The sequence below is a fragment of the Dreissena polymorpha genome, chromosome 2 (genome assembly GCF_020536995.1).
Source record: "Dreissena polymorpha isolate Duluth1 chromosome 2, UMN_Dpol_1.0, whole genome shotgun sequence".
Lineage (NCBI taxonomy): Eukaryota > Metazoa > Mollusca > Bivalvia > Myida > Dreissenidae > Dreissena > Dreissena polymorpha.
In genome coordinates, this window is record NC_068356.1 from 85,594,848 (window position 1) to 85,608,712 (window position 13,865).

At 36.2% G+C, this 13,865-nt stretch overlaps 2 protein-coding genes and 1 long non-coding RNA gene across 4 annotated transcripts in view; 1 reads left to right on the forward strand and 2 right to left on the reverse strand.

The window, feature by feature from the left end:
* The window catches only part of LOC127867914 (NAD(P)H-hydrate epimerase-like), a 124,071-nt gene extending 123,521 nt beyond the window's left edge, over positions 1-550 (reverse strand). Inside the window, exon 1 of one of the 2 annotated variants that reach the window (XM_052409431.1) lies at positions 463-550. The gene's annotated coding sequence lies outside the window, so the exon portion shown is untranslated. Of the gene's footprint in view, positions 1-238; positions 439-462 lie in introns of those variants that run through there. The other variant, XM_052409432.1, reaches the window with a different exon arrangement.
* Positions 551-3,510: 2,960 nt separating this feature from the next.
* On the forward strand, positions 3,511-6,170 carry LOC127867927 (uncharacterized). Its single transcript, XR_008043810.1, has 2 exons — positions 3,511-4,557; positions 4,922-6,170. It is a non-coding gene; the product is annotated as an uncharacterized LOC127867927 (long non-coding RNA).
* A 1,253-nt stretch (positions 6,171-7,423) lies between these two features.
* LOC127867921 (uncharacterized) lies at positions 7,424-9,575 on the reverse strand. The gene is made up of 2 exons (XM_052409446.1): positions 9,183-9,575; positions 7,424-7,962 (listed from the first exon to the last, which is right to left on the reverse strand). The coding sequence occupies exons 1-2, from the start codon at positions 9,276-9,278 to the stop codon at positions 7,597-7,599; spliced, it is 462 nt and encodes a 153-aa protein (XP_052265406.1). The 5' UTR covers positions 9,279-9,575; the 3' UTR covers positions 7,424-7,596.
* Positions 9,576-13,865: the final 4,290 nt, after the last annotated feature.

Consider the following 13,865-nt stretch of genomic DNA (forward strand, 5'->3'; position numbering starts at 1 on the left):
GCACTAAGTGACCCCGTGACCTAGTTTTTGACCCGTCAAGGCCCATGTTGGAACTTGGCTTAAACCTCATGTAGACACAACTTCTAACCAAGTTTGGTGAAGATCGGATGAAAACTACTTGAATTAGAGAGCGGACACTTAATACGGACCGACCGACAGACAAGTTCAATCCTTTATACCCCCCTAAACTTCGTTTTTGGGGGTATAATGAACTGGTCTATTCAAAGAGAGAACTCACCAGTTAAAGTTATGGTAGCCAGAAATAGATCATCCTTTTAACTTAAGCCTACATCTTCGTTATCAAATTTTGGACTTCGAAATTCAGCTATCTCTTCACATGTCATTTATTGTTTACATCTGTCTTGTAATCATTATACACAACTATTTTTCAATATACGGTTTTCGACGATCAAACATTAACTTAAACATAATTGGATTATGATTAGTTATGCGAAGAATTACCTGCAGCTATGCAGCTCTATTTTCACTTTCAGTTATCGTTTAAAACTACACCATACGTTAACTAGGTTACACACTAACACGAACAATTAAATTCATTAATCGTCCGACTGGTATATTGCAATTATATAGCCGATTAAATGGGCGTATTAACATTACAGGTAAGCGGAAATAATACATAAAGTAATGGATATACCTCTGAATATTGATATATTCTATGTGTCCTATACAGCTGAGAGGTTGACGTTAAATAAAGATTCTTGTATCTTGTATCTTGTATATTGAGGTGCAGACGATTTTTTACCGGTGGTTCAGGTGTGGAAAAAATCAAGACCTTTTGGTTTTAGAAAACGTCGAAGAACCTACTAAAAATAAATTGAGGGTAGTATAGGTGATACAATTATCTGAATTGAGTGATATTGTTCATATTGTTTCCAATATATTTGATTCACACGACAAAAATAAACAAAAATGGTATAATACGGAATGTGAACACAAACGTAAAGAATATAAGAATGCTTTATACAAATACAATACTATTAATAACGAGCTTAATCGCCAGTCAGTATTTGAAAAAAGAAAGCTTACAAATATTATTGCCGTAAATGCAAGTCAGATTTTAATCGTACGTTAGGACGCAAGATGGACAGTATGAAATCAATATCCCCTAAAGAATTTTGGAAACTGTTCCAGAAAAGATCCACGAACCCGAACGCAGAAACAATTGATTTAAAAGAGTTCGTTGAACACTTTAAAAACCTGGCGATAAATGAAGGTAGTTTAAATAATGAGATCAGTGTTAATTTTGTTCGCAACTTTGACAGCAACCATTACTCTGAAAGTTCCTACCCGGGACTCGATAGACCCATATCATTGGAAGAAATTGTCAAGGCCACAACGCGATAAGGTAATAATAAGGCGTGTTCTTCGGACAATATTATCTTCGAATATTTTAAAGAAAGTGTACATTTAATAGGTAACGCATTGGAATTGTTATTTACTCATATTCTTTTTTTTCTTTTTTTTATTCAATTTATACATACATCTCGTATACATATGAAAAACAAGATTACCTGTATACATTGACAACATCAACATCAACATATCAATTATTGTTATTAAAGTATAATAATATTATATACAGTTTCTGCATAGAAGTTGAAGTCAATTTTAGAGATGATGCTTAAATATTATATAAAAAAATGAAAAAGAGAGAAGGACGAGAGAAAATTCCTTAAGGGGTTTCAGTAGAGAAAAACATGGAAAAGGTAAGACGGAAAGGAATACTACGATATAGGGAAGATCATGTTAGAAAGTGACAAATTTCTGCCATTTGTATTTGTTCAAGTCTATTTTAATTTATCAAACGCTAATGTTTCTTACTATTTAATTTTCATTGCGAGAGCTTTTTTGAAAGATGCCCTCCCCCCTCCCCCTCCCCCCCCCCTCCCCCTCTCCCCCCCCCCCTCCCCCTCTCCCCCCTCCCCCCTCCTCCCCCCCTATTTTTTTTTAAGATCATCTCACAAATGACCACCACACTATACCCCCACCCCACCCCCCCATTTTTTTTTTAAGATCATCTCACAAATTACCACCACACCCTCACACTATACCCCACCCACCCCTAAATTTTTTTTAAACGGTTATGTTTGAAAAACCGTCCAACCATCGCACCCAAACAATCCCCCCCCCATCGCCCCCCCCCCCGATTTTTTTTTTCGCTTTTTTGTTTTTTGGAAGATAATGTAATAAATGTCCACAACCCCACACTATACACCCCTCTTCACTCCACCCCTCCCTCCTTTGTGATTGAAAATGAGAGTCCCTTCACCTTTAAAAAGAAAATAGATGAGCGGTCTGCACCCGCAAGGCGGTGCTCTTGTTTCATCTCTGATAGGTGTTTCTTGTTAGATTTATGTTTTAGCAATCGCATAAACAACAAAGGTATGTAATACGGATCCTTTACACCCATTATTTCTCCTTCTTTCTGTATTTGCGCGATGATGATCTGAAATATTAACTTTATGACACTATATTTTTTAAATCTTTTTCTATAGAGAGGAATGTAGTAGATACTTGTTGGTAAATTCATTTCATCGTGCCTCAAAAAGTCGTAACTCTATTGCTCTGGTATCTTTCCTACCATTGAGTAATTAAATGATAATTAAATTGAATGCGTTTTAATTCCCTTTTATTATTGTTTAATTTGAGTTACAATGCTATGAGGTTAATTTTTATTTACACTTAAATGTAACATGAATATTGCTGGGCCAGGTGTGAGGTTGAGCGCTCTAAAACCCGTTTAAACCCCCAATGCTTTGCATTGACCGTTCTAAGGCGTGACCCCAGCTTTATTCTTATTTGTGTTTATGTTGTTTTGTATTGTGCTGTTTTGTACTGTTTGGGCAATTGGTCACTTGCCTTAAATAAAGGACCAACTGATTGTTTATGACAATAATTCAATACTGCTCCAGCAGCTGGAGTTTCACTTCTTTATATTGTTCCCACTGAAGAAGCTTGTTTCATTCCATTCAGATTGCCATTGGGTTGTTGATAGTTCACTGGTATGTGTCTCCTGTAGTAAACACACTGTGTAATTATTTTCATCAAACCATTTAAACAGGCTTTTTCTTTTATCACTGTTGTTTAAACCTCTGACATTGAGAGAGCATATTGTTTCACACATTTTTTTTCAAATGGCTGCACTATTTATTGTATAATGAATCTTGCATATTTAGATGAAATGGTTGTGTTAAAAAATAGTTGAAAGACATGAATAACATGTATGGAAAAAAGTGCATGGTCGGTAGTTTCTGTATAAATGAAATAAAAAAAAAAAATATGCAGATAATTATGACATGAGTGTATATATATATATATATACATACATACATACATATACACATACACACATATATATATATATATATGTATATATACATACATACAAACATAAACATATATATATATATATATATATATATATATATATATATATATATATATATATATATATATCTATATATATTATATATATATATATATATATATATATATATAGTTTCAGATTGGGTAAAATGGTGGGTCAAACGTCCATTTTACCGCCGTATTGTTGGGTCTTTAGTCGATTGTCGGGTCCCAAAGTCGATTATCGGGCACTTGGACCCGACAGTTGAAGACCCACTTAATAAAAGGCTGCTTAACATCCTCATGACTATTTTTTAATTCAAATTTGCGTATGTAATTTTACTCGAATTGTCGGGCCTATATCTCCCATTCGCAAACTTTAGATCAAACTCCTCACGGCAGTTACTTCCCTTGGGCATCTTCTAGAATAAGGGAGGCCACTGAGCCCTTTTCGGAAAGTCGCATATCTCCCCTGAGTATTCTCCGGAATTGGAGGTTCTCAATCGCTGGCATTCGGTACCCCTCGCAGATTATCATAATACTTATCCGATGTTTGACGGAAAGGGCCGAGAATGTGCGATTGAATCGCTGGGTAGTATTGATTTCCAGTAACAATGGCGTCGAATGAGAAAGAAAACGATCGTTATCTGTCTGACATCGAAATTGACAAATTAAGTGTTGCACAATTGAAGGATTATTTACGATTTCATAATCATTATGTGTCAGGGAATAAGAATGAACTTGTCTTGAGGACAAAAGGCGTACAAAAGCTAGGATTAAATGATCGACAGCTGCACAGGAATGCGGAAGTAAATTATGAAAAAAGGAAAACAGAAAAACTTTTTACGCCACTCGGTGAAAAGCTGCCACATCCAGATGTATTAAAAACGTTGAGTAGTGACTTAATGGACTTTCCTACATTAATAGATAGTGACATCTACAATTATTTTGTGCTGAAAATGAACACACAAAAACAATTGAGATCAAAAAATTGTATTATGTTTACAGACATAAACACAGTATTTTGTACCATGACATAAGTGACAAATGGGAACATTGTTTTGTTAAATGCAAAGTATTACCATCACTACCGAGTGCAAATGTGAAAGAAAACCCAGATCACAGTGTGTGGCTCTGTCTGTCAAAGGTCACTGGACAGGTTCATTCAGCGGAATGTAATTGCACAGCCGGGTGAGTGTACACAGTTTTTCATATAAGTTCTTGCAATATTGAAACGAGGTTATAAATAATTTATCAAGAGACATGCCTCTGTTACAATCCTAGTTGCAATAATCCAACTCCCAGCTATATTTACCCTCTGGGTTGTGAGGTGTACGAATGTACTCATAAACCCTCAGAGCATTCAAGAAGAACTAGTAGTTACGATCCCCGAATCGGCATTATACCAATCATTTTCATAGATCTATATACTGGTCACAAGCTATTCTCGGGATGGACCAGTTTCTGGGAAATTTTCATCAAAATTTAGATGCTCGAGCAAAAAAAAAAGTGCAGTTTGAAAGTATGTCTAATTATTATGTTTATATATTTTCAGGAGCGGAGAAGCATGTATCCATATTGGTGCATTTATGTATGCCCTTTCTGATCTCACTGCTAAAAAGAAGGACGGCACTCTAAGATCAACCTCAAAAAAATGCGTGTGGGACAGATTTAATAATCCCCGGAAAAGAAAGCGAACGCCTAAAAAGTCTAGCGAATTTACATTTCGGAAACATACCTTTGAGTCAAAATTAGAGCCAGTCGAAAATAACACCAGAAAAGAACTTCTTGCGATTTCTGTAAATGAGAACAGTTTCCGTTCAAAACTCGAAAATATGCAACCCAACAGCTGGATGGCTTTTGAACTTTGTAGAAGAGAAGGAAGAGGTGAAATTACCAAAGTTTATAGAAATTGGATATAACTTTAGTGATAGCGTAGATCTGAATAGTGAAACTGTGAAGGATAAAATGTCGAAAATGATGGATATGCTACAAATGGATGAACTTGAATGCCAAAGTATTGAAAAATTAACCAGAGGTCAGGGAAAGAACGTACTTTGGGAAGATGAAAGAAAATTACGTGTAACTGCATCCAATTTTGGTGAAGTAATTTTACTGAAACAAGAGACTGAAAGATTTAAAAGAAATTGAGTGCAATCTTTAAAGAATAGTAACAAATATGAATTTAAGATCACAATTGTGAATTTCTCGCAAGCTTACCCTTGCTCCTAGAATATGTTTTTATAATTTTGATGTCTCACTTTTCTCTAGAGATTAACCCTTTACTTCTTAAATATGTATTTTCAAGCTTTTGTAGTTCCTTAAAAAGTTAAATGTAATAAAGTACCTTTATTACTAAATTTAAGTTTTAAAGGCTTCATTTCCAACCCTTAAATACTGATGAGCAGCAAACAGTATAAAACCTGAACAGACTGCGAGTTACTAGCATGCTGTTCTGGTTTTATGCTGTTTTCACTGTGCTTCCAAGTGGAATAGGGTTAAATAACAAAAGTTAACGCCAGATCAGAAAATAATTTAAGTAACAACAGTACAGGACATCATTGAGGTCCCTCCTTTTTTATGTTTCAATAGTCATTTAGCTCTACAAAGCATATAAATATTGTACATAAAAGTGTATGAATGTATAAATATTTATCAACTGTTCATATTATGAATTTTACAGTAGTACATGTAGAATGCTTTTCAACGATTTGTGTACGGTTCATTAATACCATCACAACGTGATTGTCAATTGTTATTCCGCTAAATTGATTTGCTCTTAAAATGATAAATCATAAAAAGAACTTTTGCTATGTTATTATCCATCACTTATTACCTTACCTGTGTTTGGAGAAAAACCGAAGGGTTTACGATAATAATCTGTTTCAAAATGTTAAAATGATATGAAATTAATGAGTGGCAAGCATGAACCAAATTAAGAAAATCAACACAGAGGTATCAACAGCTGCATCTTATTAAAAATCTGTGCACAATGCTTTTTGTCCAAGTATAGATCATTTCAGAACCCCATTGAGTTAATAGACACCTTGGAAGCTTTGCTGGTATGACTTCTGCTTTACATCTGACAAGTACTCTGCAGGTGTTGCTACTTGTATCAGAAATCTTGGTTTTAAACAAGAGCTGTCACCATAGGATGACTTATGCCCCCTATATACGCTTGATAGAAGTTATGAGCATTTTCCCAAACCTAAATGCATATTTCGAAACCTAAACACGGACCCTAAGTTTAAGGTCAAGGTCACAGGGGTCAAAGTTTGTGTGCATATGGAAAGGCCTTGACCATATACACATGCATGCCAAATATGAAAATGCTATCTGAAGCGACATAGAAGTTATGAGCATTTTTCGAAACCTAAACGCAAAGTGTGACGGACAGACCGACAGACAGTCCGATCACTATAGCGACATAGAAGTTATGAGCTTTTTTCGAAACCTAAATGCATATTCGAAACCTAAACGCGGACCCTTAGTTTAAGGTCAAGGTCACAGGGGTCAAAATTTGTGTGCGTATGGAAAAGCTTTGTCCATATACACATGCATGCCAAATATGAAATTGCTATCCAAAGCGACATAGCAGTTATGAGGATTTTTCGAAACCTAAACGCAAAGTGTGACGGACGGACAGACCGACAGACAGTCTGATCACTATATGCCCTCCTTCGGGGGCATAAAAATTCTTGACGGGTTTATTGCTCCCAATTATAAATTAACTGTTGATTAAGTCTTCAGTAGCAGTACTAAACCTTAAAGACAAACATTTACTTAGGTATACAAAAGAAATCTGTGTTTTCAACGCTCTGTGTCAATTAATGTATGTAAACTTGAATCCAGTACAATATTTATCAGAATTTCAGTCTTATAATTTGTTTGGTCTTACAAAACTGCTTTCAAGCAAGAAAACATGTATAAATATATTGGCACAAACACACAAACGCAGAAACACAATTTTCTTTTTTGCCTGAAAATGTTTGTATGGAATATGAGACAAGAAAATAATAATCAGTAACAATTTTATTTTCACAAATGAAAGCTGACTGTAAAATGTGAAATTAAGTATTATTCACATAATTACATAGTATATTACTTATACATACATGCAATGGTCAAACACTTCTAGTTAAATTGTATACTGAATTTCTCACAAAGTTCACTTGTTCAGCTTCTTATCAAACTTAATTTGTACTAGTTTTAAGGAGCCACTTTTCCAGTTTATATTAGCATGACTATTTTCAGTTTATAAACACACTTTATTTTCCGGGGACAGGTTTTTCGTGCTAACCCTGCTTTCATTCCAACACTGACCTCATCAAATAAACACTCAAAAGTTCCAGCAGTTGGGATACCAGTGTAGAACAACACCTTATCGTCATCATCCCTTATATCCTCAAAGGTGAAGCTAGGCCGATCCACTTGTATCCCAACTGTCGACGTTTCAGTAGAAGTCTGGGTTGATATACTTCTGGGAACTCTCGTATCGTCGGTTTGAGTAACCACAGAAATCAGCTCCGGTTGCACTTGTTCACACTGATGACGGATTATGGCGGGTACTGGTGTAAACCTTCCATAGTCATGGAGCTGAAATAAATAAATACATTTTACAAGCAAAGTAAATGCAGTTTGAAGTAAAGATTATAGGTCTTTCTGTATTTTACTAAGGCATCACCAAACTGATAACTTCTTCAGTTTTTTTCTTTAAAAATGGGAAGAGCATGAAAAACAACTATCTATTTATACTGCCAAGTGCCCTTTCGAGCATGGTAGGCAGACATGGACATTATCGAGTCGGTTTCCTGGGAAGAACCAGTACTTGGTGTCCATGGAGGAGATAATTAGAATGCTTCCCAAGTAAGGAGTGAACCCACTAACACCCGATCGCTAGGCGGATATCTCATCCACTACAACACCGCGACCTTGAACTACAAATATTTTTTTATGTCCCCCACTATAGAAGTGGGGGACATATTGTTTTTGCCCTGTCTGTTGGTTGGTCTGTTGGTTGGTTGGTTTGCGCCAACTTAAACATTTTGCAATAACTTTTGCTATATTGAATATAGCAACTTGATATTTGGCATGCATGAGTATCTCATGGAGCTGCACATTTTGAGTGGTGAAAGGTCAGAGGTCAAATATATGTGGCCTAAATTGCTCATTTTATGAATACTTTTGCAATATTGAAGATAGCAACTCGATATTTGGCATGCATGTGTATCTCATGGAGCTGCACATTTTGAGTGGTGAAAGGTCAAAGTCAAGGTCATCCTTCAAGGTCAGAGGTAAAACATATTTGTCCCAAATCGCTTATTTTATTAATACTTTTGAAATATTGAAGATAGCAACTTGATATTTGGCATGCATGTGTATCTCATGGAGCTGCACAATTTGAGTGGTGAAAGGTCAAGGTCATCCTTCAAGGTCAGAGGTCAAATATATGTGGCCCAAATCGCTTATTTTATGAATACACTTGCAATATTAAAGATAGCAACTTGATATTTGGCATGCACGTGTATCTCATGGAGCTGCACATTTTGAGTGGTGAAAGGTCAAGGTCATCCTTAAAGGTCAAATATATGGGTCAAAATTGCTCATGTAATGTCACTTCTGCAATATTGAAGCTAGCAATTTTATATTTGAAATGCATGTGTATCTCATGGAGCTGCACATTTTGAGTGGTGAAGGGTCAAGGTCATCCTTCAAGGTCAAACATTATTTAGGGGGGACATTGTGTTTCACAAACGCATCTTGTTTCAAATTATCTTTATTCAACAACATTTTGTAATAACGATAAAACAACTCACTCTTAGAGATACGTCTAGTAGTGATGCACTGCTTTCAACCAACAAACCATCTGCCTCGTTCTCGAAACTCAAGTCTGGTGAACGGTTATCTGACATTTCCTCAGTTTCTGGTGTGGAATTCGTCTCATCTGCTTCAGGGCCATTTTCCAGAGTCTGTAAGGTAAACAAATAAAATTAAATCAGCACATCAAAGACCTAGAAATACACATACTTTTTCAAACTAACATGAAAGAATGATGTTCAGATACGTAATATTTATGCTTCTGTATCATGTTGTAAACACCGTCAGATTCTATACCGATAGAGTAACTGACCCATGTTCATTCTTGAAACCTCGTATAGCCTAGTGGCAACATATCCGCTTCAAAATATCAGATACCATTGGTTCGATCCTCGGCTGTGAGCTACATAAAATAATCATGAACTGTGCCATGGGTATGTCTGCCATTATCCCATGCTTGATTGTACCACAAGGAATCACTGATTGAATAGTAAGCTCGATTTTAATAATCCATCGGAATCGTTTTAAGGTGATAATCTGATTACACGCAGTGCGCAATCTGATTATGTGATGACTTAATTAGTATAAGTATTAATATGATTTAATAAGAATAGTATATGTGCCTTTTATACACGCGTTCAATGCCATAATACCGGTAAAATCATAAGTTGATTTAGATATCAGTACATTAAATAAATGTCTATATATTATAATCATACAATACGCAATTTTACAATGCCGAAGTAATGTTATTTACTGAAATAAGATCTATTTTCGCATGACACTGGCTGTATAGCAAGTAGTCTTATATAAATAAGAGCAACATTACTTCAAGCACGTACACTTAACAAAAGAGTTCTCCGTTTAAAAATGATGGTATTAAGGTGTTACTAAATATAAAATACCCAACAGCGGGCGAGCGTTTAATGCACTTGCGCTTGATGAATAATGTTATACAATTATTATGGGCAAATTTATAATTTCAAAACATTATTAGTTGTTGATGTTATTCGCGTTCAATAAATACATCAGTTCTTCTTATCAACCTGATGCCTGTTGCCTGCTACAGTTTCTTATCATAATTGTATAAACTACAATACACCATCAGCGGCCGAGAGCAGAATACCGGCCGCTAAATAAATTGTGACTTGCATCAAATCTCAGGTCAAATTTCGATTGTTTTACAATAAAATACTAATATTTTATAATGTCAAGCACGTGCACTTAATAAAATACGATATGTCTTTATTTATTGTAGAATTTTGCAAAAGTAAAGCGCTTTATATATAGCAATGTTTTATTATTTCTTTCTAGTTACGTAAATAAACAAACATAATTATGTATATAACATTTAATATTTGTACATAATTTATAAAAATAAATACAATGAAACGTGATGTTTGTGAAGTGCGCGTGACATTGAACTTCGAGTTAAGCGAAAGATGCGAATTAAATTACACATAATTAAAAACTGATACTATTCTGTCAGCATGTTTTATACTCCATCGCGCCAATAAATTCATCAAATTGTGTATACAAGCAAACGATGGAAATTATGACAGAAACCCAGCTTTTCAATAAAATGACCCTTAACATAACGCTAGCAGACCCGAATGAATATACTTTATTTGAGTCGTGTTCTGAGAAAACTGTGCATAATGCATGTGCTTAAAGTGTCGTCCCAGATTAGCCTGTACAATCCGCACGAATTATCAGGGACGGCACTTTCCGCTTTTATGACATTTTTCGTTTAAATGAAGTGTCTTTTTAGCAAAAATCCAATTTAGGGTCGACACTTTACGCACATGCATTATGCCCATTATTCCCAGAACGCGACTCATTTAATCCAATCAGGTAAATAACAAATACAATAATAAAACAGGGGAAGTCTACACTGTGTATTAGCAACCTGCTGTGGTGAATATATCTTATCAGCTAAATACACAGGCACCTGGCTACTGTACTGGAAAAATTGGATTTACTGCCAAAATAATTGATTTCATTTATGGCTAAATTGTTGTGTACATGTAAAATTAAAAACGAGGATGTATCCACATCACCGTTGCACATTGTTATTAATTTCACAGTTATCTGTTCTTTATTAGAGATAGCCTAATTAAAGACGGCGCTAATAAAATGTGAAGGTGGATATAAAGAAATAAGGTCAATTTCCGCACTGACAGTATAGCAAGTAGTCTTATATAACATATTAAAAATATTCCATGGTTAAAAATGCACGATGTTATATAGTAAAAGAGTGTGTTTGAGTAATCAATAGGATATTTTGTATTGGCTATATTGTTTCACTCGTAAAGAAAATACCAAAATCGACGTGCGAAACGTAAAAAAATTTATATCTGAAATAATATTGTTAAGGGCGTTAAGCTAGTTAAAAATAATCACGATTATTTACTATGTATAAATTAGATAAAACGTTAAGATGTAAATTCTTATCATAAATATAAATGCACATAATATTATAATATTCATTCATATTTCATTATTTCAGGTAAAAGTACAAACATATTGTTTTAAATCCTATGTAATCAGCACTTTATGTTGGATTTCAACAATGCTTAATTAATTATCGGGTGTGAGCAGTCGGTGTGTACATTACCCATATGATATAACGCAAAGGTAACGGTCAAGCGACTTCCCACATTTATATGACATGTTTTATTATCGTTATCAGGTATCTGTTATGTGTCAACGGAATTAACGGACATTGGTTGATTACCCGATAATATGCAAGTATCAAATGATTTAGATTCATAAGTTATGGGAAAACATTATATGCCTGACCTGAAAAATGTAAGTCATAACAATAATTATATTATAAGTTCACTTACCAGAATCACAACCTAAGTGTTGCCATCGCTCGCAGGCATCGCAAGAAACAGCACGTTGCCCTCTGCCCAACTGTCTTTCCACAATGTATGCACTTTACCACTTCTGCCATTGCAGAAACACAAAACTCACTTACTCTCACAGTAAAATTATTGTATCCTACATTAAGAAGCACAAATGTTTGAAATATTTATATAAATTAGTTCAATTTATGATTCACTGTGTGTGTTTCAGAGTTTATTTACAGGTCTACTGGCCTCTTCACGAGGTTATGGTAGCCCGACCTGCCCCTGTGACCTCTCAGGGGAAAAAGATTAATTTAGAGCCAAAGTAGGTCAAATTTACCCCGGCTTCCCGGGTATTCGCCAAATAATTTAATTTTAAAGAGAGTTTCGTGCACGTTGGCCAATGAGACCTTAATGTGTTATTTACCGTAAGGTGGTGATGAGGTGCGGATCCCGCCGAGTGTCCCGCACACTACTTATGTACAAGACACTCAACGCGACCCCACATACCAACACCACTCGGTAAGTAAGACCCGGAATACACACACATAACGCTCCTCACAACCCCCCACTCATAAACGGCGTGATGTGTATGAGAGTGCCACGCCCATGTGTTCCGGGTCCCTTGATGTTGATCTGTGTATGGTTGTGTATAGTATGTGGTATGTGATTGTTGTGCATTTGTCTGGAGCGGAAGAGGAGATGTCTGTCGGTTATTTACGGTCGTCGGTCAGTCGTGAAGGGCTGTATATCGTTGCAGTTCCCAGATCGCAGAACACGCCGCCCCCGCACAAGCGCACCCACGCCGAGCGAGCCCGAGCCCCCCCCCCCCCCGCGCCCGCATACGGCCCCGGCCCTAGCACCCAACCGCTGAAGACCCTCGAGACAAGCACCCTCATCCACCCTCTCGCTGCGCGCGACAACAGATCAGTCAAGAACCAACCATGGAGCCCCCCAAAGCCCCACCCGGAGTCACCATCGTTCTTTCCCCACCCACCTGCCAAACATCCAGACCATGTATCAAGCTGGGATGTATTTATTTTGTAGTTATGTTATATTTGCTATTATAATTGGATAGGTAAAGTAAATAAATGATCTCAAAATGCCGTTGTTATATCATATGATTTATTTATGTTTTATATTAATTTGTAAAACTCATAGTATTATAGTTTATGTCCCGTATTCTAGCTTCATTTACCCAAGTGTGGTTATTGTGCTCTCCGCCCATGAGAGGTGTAGTGGGGGTTCGAGCAGGATACAGGAAACGCCCCGATTCCAGAGGCGCCCCTGGTTCTTTTAAGTGCCCGGTGTATAGCACCGATACACTGCACCCCCGTTTAACGTCTCTCGCGGAGGACATATTAGTACATAGTGTTAGTATCGGTACTTATATACATGTGTAGTTCTGCTGTCTTGTGTCATATCTTACGGTAACGTGGGCTCTCTCTGTTGCTATTTGGTATATAGTTTGAATGTTATTGCGAAGGGCAGGCTAGTTTTTGAAAGATCATGTATTTGATGATAGAAGAAAGGGACTATGTTTGTTTGATTGGGCCGATGACTAGTTCGTTGGGGTAGAAAATTTCTTTGTAAATTCTTTCTTATTGCTGTGTTAAGTGTCTTGTGAGACTGTGGTGTTGTAAGGGCCAGACTAGTTTTGATAGGTCATTTATTTGATGAAAGAAGAGAGGGCTGAGTTTGAGATGATAGTAAATTTGGTATTAGGGAGAGCGCACACGTTAGTGTTTCTGGTTATAAAGCAAAGACAGCATTCCTATGTGTTTTGTAATATGCCAGGTTGTATCGTGGTCTGGTCTGGGCATATGATTC